The sequence below is a fragment of the Bufo gargarizans genome, chromosome 11, assembly GCF_014858855.1.
Source record: "Bufo gargarizans isolate SCDJY-AF-19 chromosome 11, ASM1485885v1, whole genome shotgun sequence".
Taxonomy (NCBI): domain Eukaryota; kingdom Metazoa; phylum Chordata; class Amphibia; order Anura; family Bufonidae; genus Bufo; species Bufo gargarizans.
Window position 1 is genome coordinate 65,271,522 of NC_058090.1, and position 25,933 is coordinate 65,297,454.

A 25,933-nucleotide genomic window follows, 5' to 3' on the forward strand; every position below is an offset into this window, starting at 1 on the left:
TTTTAAAATACTTAGAACTATTATCACTAGTATTATAACTAGTACTACATCCTCCTGCTCTGTTTGCATCTCTTGCAAACAGCATAAATGGGCCATCTCTTTAAAATTTATATCGCTGGTTAAGGTTTCATTCCCATCCACAACTCTACTATCCATGCTGGAAACAGAGCGGTTACGCTCACTGCTTTGTGCTGCAACATCACAAAACGTGATGGAAAGGTCTCTTCAAAGTTAGGTTCTGTGCCAGCCGATTGACATCCATGATCGTTTGGTATAAATCAAAATGGTGGGTAGGTGAGAAGGACAGTCCTTTAAGGACATTCAATTGTGTATCGCCTACTCCCTCTTGTGACGTGACGGGCAACGTCGAGATTTCTCTGTGCTTTCTTCCCACCCTCCGTTTTATGTTATGAAAATTGGCATTGAAGAAACCTGTGAAGTCGCAGCATGTGTGTGTATAGAGTCCTAATTATTCTCAGCTGCTGAATCAGACAATTTAAGCTCTGTGGAGCTGAAGGAAACCCGTTTTCTTCTAGATTGGGTCTTTAGGAGACTAGAGCGTGGTGTGCTCGATTGGGATTCTACCCACGTATATACAGCATTAGTCTTCTCGTCTATAAGATCCCTATTGAATTTGTTCTGTTTAAAGTTGCATTAAGCTCTCTTCCATTTTATTGAGATTTTCTTTCAGCTTGTTGTCCAGTTCCAGAAAAGCAGGTTCATCAACGTGGATTAACAATGACTCTTGTGTAGCTTTTATTTCTTCCCGCAATTCTGACAAAGCCTGATGTTCATATTGTACAATTAGCTGCATCAGCTTTATCGAGCAGACATTTTCTGCCATTGTGACACAAGTGTCTGAGTAGGACATAGTGGGCTTCTTTCTAATTCTCAACCCTCGTGGGAACATATGTTTATCAATATATTCTGTAAGGAAGTAGTATCCCACCAGGTCCATAATCTTTGGTTAATAACTTTTCAAGTGAGGACATGAGAATATTTAAGTCCAAATTTTCTTGCATCGATTGGTCCGGAACATTGAATGTGGCATTCATCTTTTTCATTCTGTCCTGGATTTCTTCCATTGGCCGTAATGAAGCATGAGCCATTTTCTAACCAGTTGAGGGAACACCACACTATTGGTTTATAAAAATATGCAACTCCCTGCCTTTTCAAGTTTCATATTGTATTGTACTGAATTGAGCTGTCAGCGTCTTACACAGTAAGATGCTGGCAGTTGCCTAGGAGACCCAGCCCTCAGGCTGGATGTCCTGGGCTTCTGTAGCTGGCAGGCTCCCGTGAATGTGTAAGGCATCAGGGCTGCCATGGCAACTATCGGCCTCCTCCCAACACAGCGCGGGGGGCCGATGGAGTCAGAGGGAGCACCCCCCCCCCCTCTGTAAACCCTGCATGTGCCCCGGTCCGTGCTGACCACAGCATGTGAAAGGGTTAACCCCCCCCCCCCCCAGCATCACTGCATACAGCAATGCCGGCGGATGCAGCAGGAGCCCGGCTATCAGCAACAAGGCCCATGCTGCACTGCACCCGCCCAATCCCATCACGTACATACACGTGGGAATGCAGTAAAGCACCACATTCCCCCACGTACATGTACATGATTTTGCAGGAAGGGGTTAAGCAAAAAAACATTTTTAATTTAAAAAATCTAGGCACTTTTTCCCTTAAAGGGGCTCTGCAGTTTGTTTAAACTGATGATCTATCTTCTGGATAGATCAGCATCTGACCGGTGGGGAGGAGGGTCCGACACCTGGGACCCCCGCCGATCAGCTGTTTGAGAAGTGAACAGAACTTAGTCGCGCCCCGGCCAGTTGATACTAGTCGTGACGTCACTGGGCCAGCGGTAAACAGTGAAGGCCGCCCCGCTGCCTTCTCAAACAGCTGATCGGCCAGCTGATCGGTCAGATACTGATGATCTATCCAGAGGATAGATCAGTTTAAAAAAAACTACAGAACCCCTTTAAAGAGGATCTGTCACCACAAAATACAATGTAATCTGCAGACAGCATGTTAGAGCAGGAGAAACAGATTGGGATTGATATATAGTTTTGCAGGAAAATATGCAGTAAGGCCCCTTTTACACGGGCGAGATTTCCGCGCGGGTGCAATGCATGATGTGAACGCATTGCACCCGCACTGAATCAAGACCCATTTATTTCTATGGGGCTGTGCACATGATTACTTGTGCGTTGCGTGAAAATCGCAGCATGCTCTATTTTGTGTGTTTTTCACGCAATGGGGCTGCATGAAAAATCACAAGCTTCTGCAAGCAAAGCAAGTGGGGACCCGATCATTATTATTTTCCCTTATAACATGGTTATAAGGGAAAATAATAGCATTCCTAATACAGAATGCCAAGTAAAATAGTGATGGAGGGGTTAAAATAAATAAAATTAACCCCTTCCCGACTGCAATCCGTCTATATACGTGCTAATTACACATGCCCCGTGCAGCTAGCACGTGTATAGACATCAGGCAGCTTTATAATCCAAGCGCTGCAAAACGCTTGGATTAAAGCTTCTGCCCCTGCCCTGCTGCTGTCATGGACAGCATACAGTGCAGTAATGTCGGCAAGGGACCAATCAGAGTGGTCCCTTGCCGGTAATCGATCCGATTGGACTAACCAGTGAAAAAATGCCTGTTCCAGGCTCTGATCTGCGCTCTGCAAATGTGTCCTTGTAGCCCCCCCCCCTCCCCCATCTGTCCCGATGCAGTTCCTTGTCGCCCCCATCCATATTCATGTATCCTGCCCCTGATGGGGTCCGCTCCCTCCATTCATCCTGCCTCCATTTGTGCCCCCTCAATGCTGGCCGTACCTCCCCCCCCTTTCCAGCACTGCTCCGATGCGGCCCCCCTGCCGTGTCTGATGGTGGCGGCTCCATTTCTGAGCCACCACCATCAGCAGCGAGTGTCAGCTGTATGCGGACACTCTGCTGTAACCCCTTAGATGCCGCGGTAGCGGCATCCATGGGGTAATAGAGGCAGGGGCCTCCCTCTCTCAACCATCGGGGCTGCCGCACTGCGATGGCAGCACCCGATGGTTGCCATGGCAACCAGACCCTTTGCAAAGTATAGTACAGCCATCAGCCCCACTGGATCTTCAAGATCCAAGATAGACTTGATAAAAAAATAAATAAAAAAAGTGAAAATAAAGTAAAAAAATAAAAATCTAAATTAATAAAAAATTTATTTTTTTTCTTTATGGGAAAAATGCAAACACACCACCACATATTAGGTATCACCGCATCCGTAACGACCATCTCTATGAATATATCACATGATAGACCCCATCCGATAAACACCATAAAAAATAAAACTGTAAAAAGCCATTTTTATCACCTTACATCACAAAAAGTGCAACACCAAGCGATCAAAAAGGTGCTAAAATGGTACCAATAAAACAGTCACCTCATCCCGCAAAAAATGAGCCCCTATATAAGAAAATCGCTCAAAAAACAAAACTATAGTTCTTAGAACATTGAGACAATAAAACATTCACATTAGGTATCGCCGCATCCGTATATATATATATATACACACACACACACACACACACACACACACAAGTGCCAAAAAAGCAATTTGTCACCTTACATCAAAAAGATACCCTATTTAAGACAATCACCAACAAAATAAAAAAGCTATGGCCCTCAGACTATGGAGACATTTATTTGGTTTCAGAAATGCTATTATTGTGTTAAACTTAAATAAATAAGAAAAAAGTATACATATTAGGTATTGCCACGTCCGTAACGATCTGCTCTATAAAACTATCACATGGACTAACCCCCTCAGATGAACGCTTTAAAAATAAATAAAAACTGTGACCCAAAACAGCCCATTTTTGGGTCACCTTGCCCCATAAAGTGTAATAATGAATGATCAAAAAAATCCCATGTACCCAAAAATTGTACCAATAAAAACCTCAACTCTTTCTGCAAAAAACGAGCCACTGCAGAAAATTAAAAAACATATGGCGTTCAGAAAATGGACACACAAAAAACTATTTATTTTTCAAAAATGCTTTATGTAAAACTAAAACAAAGAAAGTAGACATATTTGATATCATTGCGTCCGTAACAACCTTTTCTATAAAAATAGCACATGATCTACCCTGTCAGATGAATCTTGTAAAAAAATAAAAAAATAAAAAAACTGTGCCAAAACATAAGTTTTTTGTGAGGCAAGGTAAACAAAATTTAATATAGAGCAATTAAAAATCATATGTACCCCAAAATATTACAAATAAAACTGGCACCTTATCCCCTAGTTTCCAAAATAGGATCACTTTTTGGGAGTTTCTAATGTAAGGGTGAATCAGGGGGGCTAAAAATGGGACATGGCATCTAAAACCAGTCCAGCAAAATCTGCCTTCCAAAAACCATATGACGCTCCTTTCCTTCTGCGCCGCGAGCTGTTAACCCTTAATGTGTTAAAGAATTATTTTTTAATAAAATGGAAAAATCTGCCAAAAATTTGAAATTTCATCTCCATTTTCCTTTAATTCTTGTGGAATACCTAAAGGGTTAACAAAGTAATCAGTTTTGAGTAACTTGAGGGGTGCAATTTCTACAATGGGGTCATTTATGGGGGTATCCACTATGTAAACCTCAAAAAGCGACTTCAGACCTGAACTGGTCCTTAAAAAGTGAGTAATTGCTTCTTAAATGCTAATCCTTCTAACATCCTAAAAAAATAAAATGACATTTCCAAAATGATGCCAACATGAAGTATACATATGGGGAATATTAAGTAATTTTATTAGGTATGACTTTCTGTTTTAGAAGCAGAGAAATTGATATTTAGAAAATTGTGAATTTGGTAAATTTGGGATTTTTTCATAAATAAAGGTGAAATATATTGACTCAAATTTATGACTATCATGAAGTACAATGTGTCACGAGAAAACAATCTTAGAATGGCTTGGATAAATAAGTGTTCCAAAGATATTACCACAAAGGACATGTCAGATTTGTCAATTTGGACCTGGACACTGGGGCATCAATGACCCTTGGTCATGAAAGGGTTAAACTCACCTTTTATAACCAGTATTCAGGCTACTCCTATTTATTGGAATACAATTTATGAAATTCCTGAAATGCTGTTTTCCTGTTCTGTACAGCAGTTCTGAGATGACCGTAGGCATGAACAGTAGTGAACCTCATCCTCTGGTCTTCACTACTGAGCATGTGCAGCACAGTTTCAGGTGCAGTAACTAAGGGCACTGGAGCAAAATGAAGATGCATAGTATAAGGGACGAGGAAAAGACAGGAGAGGTGACAACTCATCACTAGAACACCCTGCTCATCACCGATTTTGACAAGGGCCTTAGATTTATAGAATATAAAATAAATTTATGATTAACATTTCAAAACTTTTCTACATGTATATGAACATTAACCCCTTAAGGACCCAGCATTTTTAGCAAATCTGACATGTGCCACTTTATGTGGTGATAACTTTAAAACGCTTTTACTGATCCAGGCTATTCTGAGACTGTTCTTGTCACATATTGTACTTTATGACAGTGGTAAAACTGAGTCAAAAAATTTCATTTTTATTTATAAAAAAAATACCAAATTCACCCCAAATTTTTTATTTTATTTGCAAATTTCCAAATTTAAATCTCTCTACTTTTATAGATCGTGATAACTCGAAAAATAGTTATTACTTTACATTCACCATATGTCTACTTCATAATTTTGTGAATACCATTTTATTCTTTGGAGGGACGTTACAAGGCTTAGTTTACAAGCAAATCTTGAAATTTCTCAGAAAATTTCCAAAACCTACTTTTTAAAGGACCAGTTCAGGTCTGAAATCACTTTGTGAGTCTTACATAATAGAAACCACCCAAAATTACCCCATTTTTAGAAACTCCTCAAGGTATTCAAAACTGATTTTACAAACTTTGTTAACCCTTTAGGTGTTCCTCAAGAATTAATGGAAAATGGAGATGAAATTTCAGAATTTCACTTTTTGCAGATTTTCCATTTTAAGCAATTTTTGTTTCCGCTAACAAAGCAAGGATTAACAGCCAAACAAAACAATATTTTTTGCCCTGATTCTGTAGTTTACAGAAACACCCCATATGTGGTTGTAAACTGCTGTAAGGGCACACAGCATTGCGCAGAAGGATATGAACTCCATATGGTTTTTGGACATCATATTTCACTGGGATAATTTTAAGCTGCCATGTTACATTTGCACCCCTAGAGTAGAAACTCCCCCAAAAATGACCCCATTTTGAAAACTACGGGATAAGGTGGCAGTTTTGTTGGTACTATTTTAGGGTACATCTGATTTTTGGTTGCTCTATATTACACTTTTTGTGAGGCAAGGTAACAAAAAATAGCAGTTTTGGCACAGTTTTTATTTTTGTTATTTACAATGTTCATCTGACAGGTTAGATCAGGTGCTATTTTTATAGAGCAGGTTGTTACGGACGCAACAATACCAAATATGCCAACTTTTTTGTTTGTTTCATTTCAGTTCTATATAATAGAGCATTTTTGTAAAAAAAAAATTGTGTCTCCATATTCAAAAGCCATATTATTTATTTTGTAGGGTCTAATTTTTTTCGGTATGAGATGACAGTTTGATTGGTACTATTTTAGGGTGCATATGACTGATCGCTTGGTATTGCACTTTTTGTAATGTAAGGTGACAAAAAAAATTGCTTTATACGGTGTTCACCTGAGAGGTTAGGTCATGTGATGTTTTTATACAGCAGGTTCTTACGAATGCAGTGATACTCAATATGTATACTATTTTTTATTAGAGGTGGGGCGACGAATCCCTCAAATCTTTCTGGATTCGAGGGATTCGTGGACTCTAATCCCGACCTCATTTACTAAAATCGAATCTGACGAATCCATGACAGCGCGGACTGGTGCAGTCCCTGTATTCTAATGCACAGGCACAGTTCACTGTAGTATAATCTTATGATCTAACCTGCATTGTTAAGATATAATAATCCATCTGTATTACATTACAACATTAAGTTCCGTAGCAGAGAGGAGGGAGAAGTAAGGCCAGGAGGACAGCTCGACACTCACTACGTCACGTGCCTGCGCCAGCCACTTTATAAATGAAGCAGGCGGCATGGGCACGTGACGTAGTGAGTGGCGCACCGCCCGCCCGTCCTGCCTCCTCTCCGCTACGGAACTAAATGTTGTAATATAAGTAATGCAGATGGCTTATTATATCTTAACAATGCAGGTTAGCTAATAATAATATACTACAGTGAGCAGGGCCGGTGCATTTGAATACAGGGACTGCACCGGTCCCCGTTGTCATTCCATATCCAGATGTCGGCCCCCAGCCCCTGTATTGGGGGTAATTCACACTGCAGGGACACTTATGGGGGGGAGAATCTGTGGATAGCATAATATGTGCTATCCACAGATCTCCCCCCCATAACGGGGCCACCCACAGATATCTTTCCCCTCCCCCCCCCCCCCCAATAACAGGGCCACCCAGAGATTCCCTCCCCCCCCAATAACAGGGCCACCCAGAGAGCGCCCTCCCCCTCACCAATAACAGGGCCATCCACAGAAAAAATTTGATTCGGCCCACTTCTAATTTTTATTTAAGTTTTACACAATAACAGCATTTTTGAATAAATAAAAAAATAAATAATTTTTAAAGTCTCCATATTTTTGGGGAGAAAGCCTTGATTGGTACTATTTTGGGGTGCGTATGACTTTGATCTCTTGCTATTACACTTTTTGTGATGTAAGGTGACAAAAAAAAATGCTTTTTTTACGGTGTTCATCTGAGGGGTTAGGGCATGTGATATTTTTATAGAGCAGGTTGTTACGGACGTGGCAATACCTAATATGTATGATATATTTTATTGTTACACAATATTTTTGAGACAAAAAAATAAATAAACTAATCATGTTTTAGTATCTTCATAGTCTGAGAGCCATAGTTTTATTTTTAGGGCGATTATCTTAGGTAGGGTATCATTTTTGCGGCATGAGATGTCAGTAAACAGCCGGATCCGTGCTTCTGATCACAGCAGCGCACATGCGGGGTGGTGGAAGGAACGCAGGGCAAGAATGCTAGTCCTGGGGCACAAAGTACCAGCCATGTAGGACGAGCATTCTCGTTAAGCTGTTAAACTACACAATAACAACAGATAATACTCATTTTGAGCTAGAGTTGGAGTCAATACATTTCTACCGACTACACCCAGAACTAGCTGGGACTCCAAAACTCAGACTCCAAAGCCCTGATTCACGGACAGCTGTTTCAGAGTGCTCGGCCTTCATCAGTGCAGAGCAGAGTACTTGTTTAGGTGGGTGACAGGCCTTTGTCAGGTATCTGGTTGGTACCATCTCATCTTATGTAGAGCTCATAGTAGATATAAGGAGTCCTAGTAACCCTGAGATCCCTGACAAAGGCACTCCTCCAGTACAAACCAGTACTCTGCTCTAATAAAGGGCAAAAACACCATATAACAGCCTTCTGCAGATCAGTGTCTGGGTTGACTTGTTAGGTTTTACACTTTTGCTATAGGTCAGGCGAACACTAGTTCAGCCGACAGCCATCACTACCCACTCCACATGCACTTGCCTGTGCAGCTGAGTAGGAAGAAGAGGAGAAAGCCACTGCCAAACTCATCTGGCATTGTATTATCTCAAGAGCAAAGGAGCTTGTTGTGGAGAAACTACCTGATACTTAGAGTCAGAACACAGGAATTCTTTGGTTGCTATTGAAAACAATGAGACCAGACAGACATCCATAAAACAAACCTACCTTCTTCTCTTCTTTCACTTTTGGTGGCTTCTTCTTGGTCTTTCTTTCTTCATGTTCCTGGTCTGATGTGATGGCAGGGTTATCTATTCCACCCTTCCAAGTGTCAACTGGAGAAAGAAGTGGGTCCTCTTCACTTGGCCTGTGTTTTGGTTTACGCTTTCTATCTTTTCCAGGAATGGTAGGAGTTTCTTCATCACTGGCATCTGAATGGGTTCTTCTATAGGTGTACAGTCTTGTCTTGCTGAATAGGGTTTTTGACCTGTACTTGTATTTTGATGGTCTTCGCTCTCCCTGACCTCTTAAATTTCTATCAGTGATACCATTCTCTTCCTCTCCTTGTGCATTAGGAAACTGGTGATGCATTTTATGAATGTGATTCTGACTGTCATCTGGATCTGCGTAAAGGTCATTAATTAAATCTTTGGACCTCGGGATTGTGTCAACTGGCTCTGCGTAATTATCTGATGAATCTGCATCTTCAGGGTGAACCAATGGGAAACGAGGAGATTGCTTCCGTGGATTTTTGCTAATGCCAGCTTCAATAGCTCTGACAAGATTTGGATCTAATCTATTCACCTTAGACTTGGGTCCACTTGGTTTAGTTCTTATTGGTGGAGGCACTTTATGGTTGCGTTCATGGTCATGGCAATTTAATGGAGTGCTGTGAGTAGGATATTCATTCCCTTCATTGTCCAAATTACACTTTGGCAACAACTGTACATCATCCCCTATAGGGCTATAAGGAGGTGGTGCTTCTGTGTCATCCTCTGAATCAGGGTAGCAACTGTAGGCTGGTGAATTTCCTCGTGGTGAATAAGGAAACACGTCTTCACATGGTTGACTTGCTTCTCTACGGCTTTCTGCTAAATATGAATTCTCAATGGAAGTTTTCCTTTCCAGAACATCACTGAAAAATGGTGTGAAGACCTCTGTCTGGCGGTGGTACTGAGACAAAGAATATAGGGCTGTGAATTTTGCTGAAATTTCTGTAGCAATGTGCTCCCCTTCAGTCATTAGTTCTTTGATTGCTTCATTCTCAAAGAAGTCAGCTTGGCTGTCTGTAACTGCCACTAGCTGGACTGGAATTGTGTCCTGAATTTCTGACAGAAAAGCACGCAGCATTCCCATAGATGCCTTTCGCTTGGCTGAATAAATAAGAATGTATCCATGAACCAGTTCATCTTTTCTAACTCCAATTGAGGAGTGGTAGGACAAAATGGTTATCTGTATCCTTCTCCGTTTTTCTCCAATTATTTTATCCAGCATTAGAGAGTTATTTTGCCCGGGCTGAGCTGCGCTGCAAGTACGGGACTCCAAAAAGGGGGAAAGAATAAGATCCACACTGAAAGGATCCCCACACATGGCACACATTACAATTCTTAAATCTGCTTCTGAAGGGTCTCTAATTGCAGGAACAGGACTGGCAATATCAGAGTTGTGCTTGACAGATTCGAGCACTCCCCTAAGAGCTTGTTTGATTTGGGCCTCATTAAATTTACGGGGATACGTGCCAGCTGGCACATCCACAAAGGGACACTGGAGCTTATTTGCCAATTGCTGCCCTTGGTGCCTTAATATGGGCATGTTTTTGCTGACACTTTCTCTCTGGTTAGCCAAAATTAATGTAAATGGGAGGTTTGCAATGTCCTTATCTCTTCTTGCCTGAGCTTCACATCTAATTTTCCCAATGCAGTCACCTATAAAATTAAGTGATTCAATTGAGCTAAACACACAAAAACAACCATGTGGTTTAAACCCAGGAGTCCAAAATTGGCTTAAAAGATATGGGGAATTAGCATCCACCGCTCTCAAGTCTAATTCATATATTTTTCCATCCAATGCAAATTCATCATCTGTTGACTGTGTCCTTATCTCATTGGCCATCTCTTGAGGAAGGTTGTCTTTCCCAAGAATGAGAAGATTTACCTTGTCAAGGTTAGTTCTGTCTTGGTATAAGTTCAAGCGACTAAGATTTGATTGTAACAGACTGTTGGCAAGCACTTGCTCCACTTTTATATCCATACAACTTTGGAAACTAAGACATGTTTCCTTAGTTGGATGATAAACAAATCCGATGTGCTTGAGAAGAAGGGATTCTCTGTCAGTTGCAAGCTTCTGTAAAGCTTTGTATCTAGGTTCTTCTCCAAGAACAGCATTTATCTCAGTCATTTTATCAGTGCTTGGGGTAGCATTAAGATCTAGGTCATAGAATAACTCAGAGTGCTCAAAAAGCATCTCCTGAAATTCTTCTTTGGCTTTTTCAATGATCTCTTGCTGGTGTTTACGATATACCTCAAATCGGTCAGTTTCATTAATGAACTTATAGGCCTCGTCCTCCAGAACAAAACACATAACTTCCTCCCAAGGCTGACCAGGCGAAATGAAAGGTATTTTTTCAAGGGTCTTTTTGAACTTTGCTTTCATTTCCAATCTCCTCTTCTCAGAAACCAAGTGCTGAACGTGGCTTTGATAGACTTTCTCAGAATCTAATGTGCACAGAAGATCAAATGGGACCCTTCGATCATTCACTTTATCAATATGATCTGACTGGTCCCATGGTGTTTTTTCCAGCATTACAAACCACAGGCTGAATTCAGGTTTTTTCTCTAGCACCTGAAGAGCATCGGTCCAACTTAGGTTTTCTACCTCTTCAAGCTTTGGCAGTAACGTACTGAGGGCTCTTGGTAGTGTTTTAAGGTATTCTTCCTTTCTTTTTCTAATGTGCTCCTGTTTGAGCTGCTCTATGTGTTTAGAGAATGTATTTTTAGCCTTCAATGTTCCCTCTAAATTTATGTAATTCTCATAATCAGAGTGGTTTTTTAATTTATTACTGACAGTTTTCCAAGTTGCGTGGTAGTCACGCACAGTTTGTACAATAAGCTTTTCAAACTTATCAGTAGCAGATGCAACAATTTGTCTATGTGTTTTGAAAGCCTCAAGGTAAGGGATAATCTTAGGTTTACCTCTTGTTTTGTCCAACATCTGAACTAGTGCTGAGAAACACGTCTCAACATTTATATTGTTTCTGGCTGAGGTTTCTACAACGATTAAGTTTTTCTTATTTGAAGCAAAGCCTTGGACTTCTCTTAAGTAGTGGTCAACACATTCATCACATTTTGTTGCTGCAATGATGATGGGCTTTTTTGATTTTGCCATTTGCGCATAGAGGTTATTAATAAACTTTAACTGATCATCAAACTTTCGATTGCATCCTTGGCTGACATCAATGCATAAAACAAAACCATCTATAGTGAGCTTTCCTTCAGGCATTTGCTTTTGCTCAAAGTCCTGCTCCAGGCCAAGCTGGTCTGTGCAAATGTACATTAGTTTCTCAGCTGATTGAATCTTTGAAGCTGCTGCTCTCTTTATGTAGGGTTGAAGGTTTGTACTCCGATGTGGAAGGAAAGTTTGATCATCTATAAACTCTGTCTGTTCAATAATGTGATGCTTGCAATCCACGCCATCCTCTCCTACCTGCGTTACGTCACCCCAATACAAAAAGTGGTCATTGTTGACAACACGGCCACCAAAGTCAATTGTGCTAAGGACAGAGGTATGTTCGTGATAATATTCATCCGCTTTTGGGCGAACATATCTGTTACATAAACATGACTTTCCAACGCCACAATTGCCTTTATCTTTTTCAGTTCCCGACAATCCTACCACGCTAATGGTATATGAAGGGGGGCGCAGCTCCTTATTCTTGGCCATCATCACTCCCCTCTCATCCTCTTCAGCACACCTAGACAGCAGGGCATACTTTTCATTCTTAATTTCCACTTGATGTCTTTAAGTTTTGTAAAAAAAAACGGGGGGCAATGCTCTTAACTCTTTCTCCTCATGTTCTCCATTAACATGATATATTCTCAAAACGGTGGTATATGGTGCATCTGTAGAAGCAAAGAACAAATATATTACAATTGTGGTCTGCTTCTTATGCCAATTTGTATTATTAAAAAATAACATACAAAGCTTAAAAGGTATTGTACCACAAAAAAAATAATAACATTTTCAAACCAGCACCTGGATCTGAATACATAAAAGGCTGTGTAAACCTTCGTGGGCAATTTTTTTTCTGATAACATTTTACTCATTTAGGTTTAAAAGTAATTTTTTCAATTAGTCTTTATTAAAAATATTGAGCCATTCTGTCACAAAGGGTTAACTTTTTCTAGCTGTGTGACTGGTACTTTCACTTTGTGCCGGTCATCAACACTTATTTTAACCACACTCTTATCAGAAAGATAAACAGCCATTAAAGCTCAATTATTATGTCAGAGAGCAGATATAAGGAGCCCGTCAGCTCCCCAACTGACGGAAAAGAGGGAAAAATCCAGAGGCTACTTCAAGAGGATCTCAGCCATGTGCAGAAAAAGGGGCTCAATATTTTTAATAAAGCCCAACTAAAAAAATGATTACCTCATGAGTATAATGCAATAATTAAAAAGAAATGTCCAAAGGTGATGTACCAGGCTGCCATTTACTATGTATGATTCTTTGTTTACTTAATTGTTATTATAGGCAAGAAGAGGAGGTGTCTTTCTGTAAACATTCCTGTAGACTAAATGGCTAGATGCTATAATTTGTTTAAAAGAAAAATACATCTAAAAATCTAAATCGATCTTTAGCAATGTCTATCCCATCTACTTCTATATACAGTATATATTATGCAAGTATCTTTTATATTCTGTTTGAATAGTATTCATACACATATGCAAATGTTTCAGTAATTTGTCAGAATTAGAGATCAGTAAAAGTATGGGCAAGATTTTCTTTACTGACTGGAGACACTCTGAACCAACCATAACAATCTAAAATGCCCCAAACAGTTAGGGCTCATTCACACAACCGGGTTCTGCATCCGGGTCGGATGCGGACCCAATCATTTCAATGGGGCCAGATCCGTATGTCTGTTCTGTGGCCCGATCCGTATGTCTGTTCTGTGGCCCCGCATAAAGATAGAACATGCCCTATTCTTATCCGTTTTACGTACAAGGATAGGGCAGGACCTTCTATAAAATGCGGAATGCATATGGGCAATATCAGATGCGCAATTTGCGGAAAGCAAAACAGGCTACGGCCGTGTACATTAGGCCTCTTTCACACAGGTGTCGCGGATTTGCACCGGATGCGTCGCGCGTGCATTGCGGGAAAACCGCGCGAGTATGCACGCAATTGCATTCCGATGTTCAGTTTTTTTCCGCATGAGTGCAATGCGTTTTGCACGCACGTGAGAAAAAACAGAATGTGGTTCCCAGACCCAAACCCAGACTTCTTCACTAAAGTTCGGGTTTGGATTAGGTGTTCTATTCATTTTATTATTTTCCCTTTGAACATAAAATAGCATTCTTAATACAGAATGCTTACTAAAACGTTGCTTGAGGCCCACGTGCAAATCCACAATGAATGGTGCGCCAGATTTCCCAAGGAGAGTCTGAAAAGGAAGAAAAAGTCAACACGTTTGAAACCTGCAGCAGTGAATTTTGTTGCAGACCCACAGTAAAATTCCTTATTGTGGATTTAGAATTGTTCATGAAAATCAATGGGAAGATCCACAATAAACCTGCGTCCAATCCACAACAGAAATTGACATGCTGTGGATTTATAAAATTGCAACTTCCATGCACATTTCAATAGCATATGCATTAAAAGGTCATCCACATGCCTGTTAGGGTTCATTCACACGTCCGCAAATTGGGTCCGCATCCGTTCCGAAATTTTAAGGAACGGGTGCAGACCCATTCATTTTCAATGGGGCCGGAATGTGCTGTCCGAACTTCCGCATTTGCGGATCCACATCAGTGCTTCCGTTTCCGGAAAAAAAAAAAATAGAACATGTCCTATTCTTGTCCGCAATTGCAGGCAAGATTAGGCATTTCCCATCATAGTGCCGGCAATTTGCGGTCCGCAAATTGCGGAATGCACATTGCCACTGTTCGTGTTTTGCGGATCCGCAGAACATTTACGGACGTGTGAATGGACCCTTACTGTACTTCACTCAGGACTGTACAGGTGCAAATCCACCAGAAAAACCAATACCATTTCTGTCCAGAGTGAATTGCCATAAAGGGGTTGTCTCATCACAAACAATGGGGGCATATCGCTAGGATATGCCCCCATTGTCTTATAGATGTGGGTCCCACAGCTTGGACACGCACCTATAGCGGGAACGTGCTCCCCATAGAAGTGAATGGGAGTCCACCACACATTACCAGCCACCGCTCCTATTTACTTCTATGGGAACGGCTGCCCTGTAGAAAATGAATGGAGGGTGGATGCGCATGCGCAGTGCGCGCTTTAACACTTTCTGGGCTCTGCACCTATAAGAAAATGGTTGCAAATCCAAACATGATGCCCCCATTGACTGATGAGACAACCCCTTTAACCCTTTTCCTGCCAAGGACACACCTCATACGCCCTCAGGCTCACAGGATTGCAGTGCTAGCACGATACGTTGGTAGTTACAGCACGTAGAAACACGTCCCAGCCAGGGCTGCAAATATTAATGCAGCTCTGGCTTCTGACAGGATTTCTAAAGGCTATATCTCCTAAAGTACAGCACCAAACTAGCTAGCAATCTCAGTCTTGTTTTAAAGTTGACAGTCTGAGCTTTAAAACAAGATCAGGCTCATATCCTTAGATGCTACACAGTCCGGGCCCTTCCTCGGGAACGGATTCTGCAGATGCAGGACTTACGTCTCCGCTCAAAAATAATATATTCTGAGCGGACACCGAACGGACCCCATTATAGTCTATGGGGTCTTTAGGCTCCGTTACGCTCAGTTAGGTCTCCGTCATCTGCAGAATCTGTCCTTTCCATTCTCCTGCTCCTCAACCGAGCCGGAGAATGGAAAGGAGAAACGGTGATGTGAAAGAAGCCTTAGGCTACTTTCACACTCACGTTTTGGTGCAGATCCGTCATGGATCTGCACAGATGGATCCGTTCAGGATAATACAACCACTTGCATCCATTCTGAACGGATCCGTTTGTATTATCTTTAACAAAGCCAAGCTGGATCAGTCTTAAAAGTCAATGGGGGACGGTTCAGTTTTCTATTGTGCCAGATTGTGTCAAGCAGCATCTTGGCATCCGCCTCTAGAGCGGAATTGAGACTGAACGGAGACAAACTGATGTTTTCTGAGCAGATCCTTTTCCATTCACAATGCATTAGAATGCAAACTGATCCGTTTTAGATCGCTTGTGAGAGCCCTGAACGGATCTCACAGACGGAAAGCCAAAACGCTGGTTTAGAAATTTATAATTTTTTTATTAAGATTACAGTTTGTATAGGGGGATGTACATTTTATACTACATAATTGCCAATACTTGCATGCACAAATTGCTCCTCACACTGCTGTATTTCTTTATTGTATGCACCGACATATTCCACAGTACTTTACAGACATTAGCATCACACTGTCCCCAATGAGGCTCACAATATAAGGTCCCCATCAGTACGTCATTGGTGTGTTGGAGGAAACCGGAGAAAACATACAGACTCCATGCAGATGTTGTCCTTGGTCGGATTTGAACCTGGGACCCCAGTGCTGAAAATGTCTAAACACATGCAGCAGAGTGTAGACATCGGTGGTAAACATGAACTCATGGCATCAATATTTTTTTGTAAGCAATATTTTATAATGACTCTGCTAGAATATGCATTTTAATCATAAAATGTTTCTGATATAACCAATGCTGTGAAGTGGAATGAAGTTAGTTTTGCATATTAGGTTATTTTATCCAACAGAAAGAGAATCCAGCTTCTTGTGGAGTAAAAAATAGTTCTTTATTGGCTCATCATAAAATCCACCAAAATCATAGGAAATAGGTTATTTTATACGCTGTGCACAGTGGATATTTTTTATGCATGGCCTGTGTTTCAGTGGAGCACAAGCTCCTGATGTAGGCACTTGTAGTATATGAGCTTTGCACACCTCAATATATATTTCGCTTGTTTTTGTGTGTAAACTTCTGCTTGGTTGAGAGCTTTAGGTACGAATGTTTGTTCTGAAGCATTTTTTTTTTTTTTTACAATTCCTAATTTTCACAAAGTTATATTAACGGCGGACATGGTTGTCAAAAGTTCGTCAAGGCTGCTGCAATCAGGCTGTCTGCTTTCAGGACGTGTATAGGTTTCGGGGTTTGTTCACACAGGGTATTTGATCAGTTATTTCCATCAGTGATTGTGAGCCAAAACCAGCAGTGAAGCCTACTGAGAGATAAAGGCATAATGGAAAGATCTGCGCCGACAATAACTGACGGAAATAACTGACCCAATAACTGTAGTGTGAACTAGGCCTTACTTTTTCAAGGATTGTAATCCCTGGAATTTGTAATATTGAGTGTTGATTTTTAGGAGGTGAGGTCACATCTTTCCGCTTCAGTTACACTTTTACCCACTGATATCAGTTTTAATTTCAAAAATCATATTACTCTTAGACAACTTTGCGTCAATGTGTATAATGTGCCGAGCGCCATTTTTACAATGTGCCAGGCGTCTACTTTCAGAAAATAAACGGGGTTTGGGGATTAGTATGACTTTATTTCATAATCAAGGTTTTATTCGTGCAGGTCAAAACTGAAAACTGACCACGTCATCCGTATTTTGCGGATCTATACTGTAGAAATACTATGCCCAGCCCCATATTGCTCATGTGTTTGGTGATTAATATATTGCTGTTTCTTTCTACGATCCGCAAAAAGCATATCACATACGGAAACCATACGGATATGTTCTGTGCTATAAAGGAACGGAAGAGGACTTAAATCAGAGAAAAAAATAAAATAAAAATCAGATACGGAACAATAGATCCGAAAGACGGACAGCAAAAACAACAACGGTTGTGTGCATGAGCGCTAAAAGAGAGAAGATTAAAGTGAGCACCTCACTATATTTATACTTCTGAGTGTCCGGATCTGTGGCCACATGGTGGTGACAACACTGCTCCAAAGTCATTTAGTATTGCAGACCCCACAGATTCAACCAACATGGGATAACTCCCTAATCAGCAATCTAAGCCCAGGTCTAAGGAATTGGCAGGAGTTCAACACCTCACAATGCAGACCAGCTGATTGGCAGGGGTGCGGATTGTCAGATCCCCCATCCTAGGGAGGGGTGACCAACTGGAAAATCCTGGAGAAGCCCTTTAAATGCTCATGGGTAAGGCCAGGTTCACATATGCAGTGAGTGGCGGTATTCGGCTACCAGAACAGAGTACCAGACTTTGTACCACATATGTGAACTGACCCTAATCCAATATGCATCTATTAAATCTAGAGGAATTATAGAAGTCAAATAATCCTGAAGTAGACTAGACAACGCAAAGCGTGACTAATCCGTTTAAGACTCTAATGCAATAAATTAACCTCTTAATCTTTACAAATACGATCATGAGTGCAAAAATAGAAATATCACCTGTTACTTTACTTTTATGTGTTCTTACACAATGAGACTAGATTTGCGGTCACCAACCTAACATGGTGGGGGCCTCAACTACAGCGCACAGTGTTCACACAGGCCAGTCACAGGACCTGGGCAAGGGACAGACGGAGAAAAGAAAGCCACCAGAGTGTTCGCTTTTTTATAATTAGGCAGTTAGGATAATTCTCCCTGGGAGGACAGCTACATCTTATGTATGACAACACAATACTTCAGAAAAATGCCCCTTTTTATGACCTTTACACATACAATTGGGACAGGACTAACCATGCTATCCAGGCTCTGGAAGTAATGATGTCCTGCATCTTCTAGAAATCCTGGTTCCATGCTCGCGCCTTGCATGTTCTTATTTACTTACTGGAGCTGGATGTGATGTTAGGGTGGGTTTATTGGGGATGAACGCTCGTTCCTGATAATCTGCCCGTCTAAAAGGTGCAGCCCATGCCCCGATAAACGAGCGAAATGCTTGCTCATCGTGCAGACACCTAAATCATCACTTCTGGGCAGCAGATCGTGCCGTCTACACAGGGATCTGCTGCCCAGAAACAAGGAGGAGATCGCTGCATGTAAATGCAGAGCTTCACCTTCGCTGAAATAGCAGCCAACTGCCTAGAGAAAAAAAAAAAAAATATATATATATATATATATATATATATATATATATATATATATATATAAATAAATAAATAAATAAATAGAGATAGATATATATATATATATATATATATATATATAGATATATATATATATATAATAGATATATATATATATATATATATATATATATATATAAATAGAGATAGATAGATTTTATATATAAATAGAGATAGATTATATATAGTCTCTTCCTCGGCGCATGTTAACCCGCCTAGTGACACCCTGAAAGCTACATTTGTCAGCATGTGCAGATGTAGGATTCTCACGGCTCCAATAGCACAGCCCAGTAGATGTGAAGCATAGCCATGCTGCATCCACACCACGGGAGTGATGACACTGCCAACAATACACTGGCATCACAGAAACCTGGGCTCAGGGGGGATATCAGAAATGCAAAGGAATTTAACAGTGTCTTATACAGGCATAAAAACAATTGCTGGGGGGGGGGGGGGAACTGCCTTTAAGGCAGTGTTGAGGGTTTTCTCTTTTTTAGGATGTATTCACATACCTTCACAGAGACACTGCTTTATGATCCTGGTCACTATCCCAATTACTATTTTACAAGACAATGCAACTCATTTGCATACTAGTTGCGATCATCAAGCATTTAACCCTTTCTCTGCCACCACCTATGACCAAGCTGGCTGTTTTCTTGGTGGACTCCAAGGTGTCTGTAAGGCTTCTCTTTGGATTTTTGGGCTTGAACAATGCACTTGCTGCTGTCGGTCTTAGCACGCCAGAATAAATCTGCAGAACAACTACAAAAAGGGCTTTTCTTCCTACTTGGCAGTTCATACAGGCTACTCAAATGTCCTTACAGACCAACTCACAAGCTTTGTGCTGGTATAATCAGTGCAGTGTGATGTAATTCCTCATCCATACGTTCAGGGAAATGAAACCGTGCCTGGTGCAGTGTAGCAACGCAACGCTGCCCATCTAGACCTGACACCACCAAGATAGGAGGGCTGCAGGCAACACTGAAGCATGGAGGAGGTTTCTTGCAAGTTTGGGGCAGCATTTCAGCAAGTGAAGTTGGGGATTTGGTCAGGATTATTGGTGTCCTCAATGGTGAGAAACAAAGGCAGATACTTGTCCATCATGCAATGCTAACAGGGAGGCGTCCAATTTGGGTTGTTTAGCTGCTGCAGAATAAATTTGGAGCGAATGTCATTAAAAACTATCTTCAGTAGGCTTGAGCGAATCGAGCTTTGGATCATAGTTCCAAAGTCAATTTGTTCAAAAACTTTGGTTTTAATTCTGTGTCCATACAGCATTAAAATGTATGGGCTCTGTGTAGGCAAAATCATCCGAAGTCACGCAAGACTTACTTTGATATTCCTATCTGCGTCTTTAGAAACATGTTAAAGTCTGCTTTGGTACCAAGGGACCAGCCAGTACTAAAGCAGACTTCGGATTCTTAATTTAACATGTTTCTAAAGACTCGTAATTCACTGGAGTCTTGCGCGACTTCGGCCAATACACATTTTGCCTATGCAGAGCCACATTTTGATGCTGTACTGACAGCATAAAAAAAGCTTTTGAACGAACGTACTTTGGATCTATGATCGAAGCTTGAGTCGCTCAAGCCTAATCTTCAGCGTAAAGAAGAACACAGAGTCCTGGAAGTGATGATATGGCCCCCACAGAGCCCTCATCTCAACACCATCGATTCTATGGAAAGAGAACGATTTCAGCATACCTTCATCCACAGAAGATGTGGTTACTTCTCCACGATGTTTGGAGAACAGAGTGCCTTCAAAAACGTTGAGCAAGTGTATCTAGAGGGATTGATGCTGTTTTGAAGGCAAAAGGTTGTGACACCAAATATTGATTTGATTTTGATTTCACTTTTGGTCATTCCCTTTGCATATTAGGAACTGCTCAAATGAATCTATTAACACTTCTATTTTTGAAAGCATTCTAACTTTGAAGCATTTTTTGACACCCGCCTAAAGCCTTTGCGCAGTACTGTAAATCCTGCCAATCTTTTTTTTTTTCATTGGACTTACACAGAATCTTTGCAGGAAACCCATAGGACCCTATACAATGCAGAGCCGTAATATGGCCACGTGCATGAGAACTTTGTGACTGGCCCTAAAAATGAAGTCATCAACCCACTAGTGAAACAAAAGATCTTGCATGCCAGCAGACAACGAATGGTGGCAGGATCCACTGGCATAGAACAAACACGAGAACAAAGGTTCTAACATGTTGAAATCTAAGATTCTTGAGCCTTTTATCCCCCATATGGGCGCTAGTCAGGAGAGCCTCATACACGTTAAAGGGGTTAAGCAATCCTAAAAATAAAAATATATAAAAAGTCATACTACAGCCCCAGTACAAGATATACTGTTCAGATAGTTTCCCAGTGGGAGAGTCAATCTCAGACTGCCATCCAAAAAGCTGCAGTAATTCAGAGATAGAAACTTGAGACTGAACTCGATTTAGGGGAAAGTTTAAAACCCTTAGGGAAGTTGGAATAAGAAAGTCATTAAGTGTATGGAATGTAATAAATTATACGTGGGCTGTACATCTTGATGGCTGAAGATCGGGGTTCGTGAGCAAATGAATCAACTCACAAAATGAAGAAAGGCGGAATGTCCCTAACGCAGCTAGTCATTTTATGTCATAATGGGTCACTCAGTTGTTTTCAAAGTATTTGCAATCGAGAGATATAGGAAACATAATTGAGGAGATCAAGAAGACCCTTCTCGATTGACAGACATTTTGGATTTTTTATCTGAAGAGAAGACATCCACATGGCTTGAATCTTAAAAAAAGGTGGGAAATCATGTTTTGGATATTTTTGACAATATCAACACAGGCGTGTAATCTCTCTTGAAAGGGCTGTATGGGGAGAGATGTTATTAAGGCTTCGTTCACATCACCGTTCTGGCTTTCCGTTCTCCTGCTCCGTCTAGGCACATAACTGACGCCAAACTGAGCCCTTAGGACCCCATAGATTATAATGGGGTCCGTTATGTTTCCACTCAGAAGATGATTTTTAAGCGGAGACAAAACTCCTGCATGCGCAGCTTTCATGCCCCTTAATCAGTGACAGAGGCCCCGGAAGAAGGCTCCAATGCAGATGTGAACAAGCCCTATGTAAGCCTACCCATTATTTATTTATATTATTGCAACTTTCGTTCTCCTCCTCGACTAAAAATACTAATAAAAACGGTAGAGTGGAGTATTTTTACTCTAGCAGAAAAAAAATGTGTGCGACCTCTGACTGCTTAGTGCTTGTTTATCAAATCCTTATAGCAACACGTTCATGGTACGATGTGGCAAATTCAGGGCGTAGTGCAACATTCGCTTTAGGGATCCGCAAAACACCCGGCCAGCACTCCTCACAGAACTGCCTATTCTTGTCTGCAATTGCGGACAAGAATAGGACATGTTCTGTTTTTTTGCGGAGCCGCAGACTGGAAGTTCGGGGCCGCGCTCCAGAAATGCGGAAGCGGAGAGCACACTATGTGCTCCACATCTCTTCCGGCCCCATAGAGAACAAATGGGTCCACACCCGCTCCCGATATTGCGGAACGGATGGGGACCCATTTGCGGAAGTGTGAATGGACCCCTAGTGACCTGTAATGTGGTACTCCTCAAGAGCACCACTGTTAAATTGAAGTACCCGTTTCAACACTTGGCAATGTATGATATACGTGTCATCCTTATCAATTCTTTGGTGTGAATTTATAAGCAGGATGAATTGTAGATGTTATTAAAGGGGGTCTCCGGGAATTAAGAAAATTAAAATACTTAAATATTTGTTATAAATATATTCCCAAATACCTTTCATTAGTTCTAATGGCCAGTTTTGTCTAGAGAGAAATCAGGGGAAATAAAATGACTGCCATCCTATTAGTACACACAAAACCTGTCCTGATCACACAGAAAGACAAGTTACTTCACAGCACTGAACTATAGAGCTGCCTATTCCTCCTCTCTGCTCTGCTGGTCAGGGATTATGATCCTGAATACAGATAAGATCTTCAACTGAATCTCTGTAGCAATGGAGTTCATGAGGAGACATGAAGTACAGACAGGCCAGACTGTAGTAATGGAGACTGCATACAAGGGCTGCTGCTCATTACTACACCCCCACCCTTCTCTCTGTACTTAATGTCTCCTCATGAATTCGAGATCTACAGAGATTTAGCTTTAATCAGGTGTATTCAGGATCATAATCCCTGACAGGTAGAGCAGAGAGAAGGATGAGGCAGCCCTTTAACTCAGTGTTGTGAAGTAACTTGACCTCCTGTGTGATTGGGACAGGTTTTGTGTGTACTAATAGGATGGCAGACATTTTATTTCCCCTGATGATTTCTCCCTAGACAAAACGGGCCATTTTAACTAATGAAAGGTATGCTGCACTACTATTTAAGTATTTTCATTTCTTAATTCCTGAAGAACCTCTTTAAGAAAACACTGTAGGCTTATGCCAGTTTGGAACTTGCCAGTGTGTGCAATAGGTAGAGGGGGCTGCGTAGCGTCACAGGGAATCTGTCGCCCCGATTTTGGACCATTTTCTACAGTAATACATGCGTAGCAGTGCAGATAAGAAGTCCAGATCCCTATTCTTTATTTTCCTATGCTGCCCCCGTTCTCCTACTGTCAGCTCTCCGAGCTGTGTTGAAATACGTCACGTATAGAGAAAAAAAAACTATTTTAGCATTATGCATAAAGCAATATTTTGTTTTTTACATACCTGTTTTTCTTGAGTTTTTTCACTAAGTTACTGCTGTTGTAACCCCTACAATATGAGGATCTTCTCAAGATGGCAAAAACTGCCTTCCCTCACTTCACATACACACTTCCTTTATCCAGCAGCTTCCTGCCAGCCAATCAGATTGGATTACCGAGACACACATCTCTTCAACTCTGTCTTCTGTTTATACTAAAAGGAAAGACAGACCAGCCATACCAACGGCCTTTAAACCCTTAGGATACTGGGGGGGGGGGGGAAGAGTTCCAAATGGGGTGGAATTAGGAGAAGAAAAAAAGTTCCTCAGCAGTTTTAAATAATCTGACCCCATAATTATTATTTTTTTATAGGTATGTCTACTGAGCTGTGTGGGGGGCCATTTTTTTGCGGGATGATCTGTAATTTTTACTTTTTAGGGATACAAAGAGGAAAAAAGGCATTTTTATTTTTGTATTCTAAGGAAAGGGGGTGATTTAAATATTTATATATTTGTTTTCCTTTTTTGGTAGCCCCTCTAGGAGGCTACAATGTCCACTTGTTTGTTTTGTTAAGATTTTACTTTACTCCTTAGAGATTGTTCCTACACTCCCAAATTGCTGATCTCCTATGTTGGCCTGCCACCTGCTAACCAACATAGGAACTGCAGCTCTAATACGCTGGGTCTCTTCAGAGAGACTGAGCGTATTAGAATGACCGGCATCCCCGATCACAGCACAGGGATGCCGGTCTTAACACTTCCGTTTCACATTTGAACACGCGATCACACTTGAACACGGCATCATGAAGCTGTAAACACCGCGATCGACATTAGCCTCGGGCGATATGTTTAAGGACCAGTGGAAAGAAACAGGGGACATTAATGAAAGCTATTAATTTTTTTTTTTTAAGCCATGCCTTACTGGAGAGGAGAGATTGCCAGCACCATATTCCAAACAGTCATGGTTTCTCATGAATGTTGGTTAGCAGCACCTGGTCCTGGGATGCTCCTGCTGACTATGTAAAAGCTGTGTACAGTACAGTCTTCTTTCCCAGTCCCTTTTAGGCCCCTTTCACACGGGCGAGTTTTCCGTGCGGGTGCGATGCGTGCGGTGAACGTATTGCACCCGCACTGAATCCTGACCCATTCATTTCTATGGGGCTGTGCACATGAGCGTTGATTTTCACGCATCACTTGTGCGTTGAGTGAAAAATCGCAGCATGCTCTATATTGTGCGATTTTCACGTGACGCAGGCCCCATAGAAGTGAATGGGGTGCGTGAAAATCGCATAGCATCCGCAAGCAAGTGCGGATGCTATGCGATTTTCATGCATGGTTGCTAGGTGACAGTATTCACTGTATTATTTTCCCTTATAACATGGTTATAAGGGAAAATAATAGCATTCTGAATACAGAATGCAGAGTAGAATAGTGCTGGAAGGGTTAAAAAATAAATAAATAAAAAAAGTTAACTCACCTTCTCCTCTTGATCGCGTAGTTCCCGGTCTCTTTACTTCTTGAATGAGCTGTGGGCTAAAGGACCTGTGGTGACGTCAGATCACATGCTCCATCACCACGGTGATGGACCATGTGATTGGAGCATGTGATCTGACATCACCACAGGTCATTTAGCCCACAGCTCATTCAAGAAGTAAAGAGACCGGGAACTACGCGATCAAGAGGAGAAGGTGAGTTAACTTTTTTTTTTAACCCTTCCAGCACTATTATACTCTGCATTCTGTATTCAGAATGCCATTATTTTCCCTTATAACCATGTTATAAAGGGAAAATAATACAATCTTCAGAACATCAATCCCAAGCCCGAACTTCTGTGAAGAAGTTCGGGTTTGGGTACCAAACATGCGCGATTTTTCTCACGCGACGAGTGCAAAACGCATTACAATGTTTTGCACTCCAGCGGGAAAAAAATCGCGCATTTTCCTGCAACGCAACCGCCTCTTATCCGGGCAAAAAAAAACTGACGCCCGTGTGAAAGAGGCCTTAGTTTTAGTCCTCTCGGGCAGGGTTCTTTCCTTCTGTAACAGTTTGTAGCCAATTTTGTTAATGCTTATTGTACTTGTTTTTGTATTAAGTATTTACACCCTTTTCATATTTACAGCTCCCAGTAATAAATTGCACTTTAACGATAAATATTAATGGGACAACCCATTTAAGGGGAGTTTCCTGGAAACCCATCATGTAAACATGGTGGACAATCTTTGACGCAAGACTTAGGCTACTTTTACACTCACGTTTTGTGCGGATCCGTCACGGACAGATCCGTTCAGATAATGCATCCGTCTGAATCGGTTCTGAACAGATCCGTTTGTATTATCTTTAACATAGCCAAGACGGATCTGTCTTGAA

At 41.2% G+C, this 25,933-nt stretch overlaps 1 protein-coding gene across 2 annotated transcripts in view; it reads right to left on the minus strand.

Moving 5' to 3' along the window:
* Positions 1 to 25,933, minus strand: part of ARHGAP5 (Rho GTPase activating protein 5) — a 118,585-nt gene that overhangs the window by 65,158 nt on the left and 27,494 nt on the right. The window contains exons 2-3 of one of the 2 annotated variants that reach the window (XM_044272430.1): positions 14,152 to 14,218; positions 8,785 to 12,674 (exon numbers count right to left, since the gene is read on the minus strand). In XM_044272430.1, the coding sequence (XP_044128365.1) occupies positions 8,785 to 12,498 (3,714 nt within the window). In that variant the 5' untranslated portion in view covers positions 12,499 to 12,674; positions 14,152 to 14,218. The remainder of the gene's footprint in view (positions 1 to 8,784; positions 12,675 to 14,151; positions 14,219 to 25,933) is intronic. The other variant, XM_044272429.1, reaches the window with a different exon arrangement.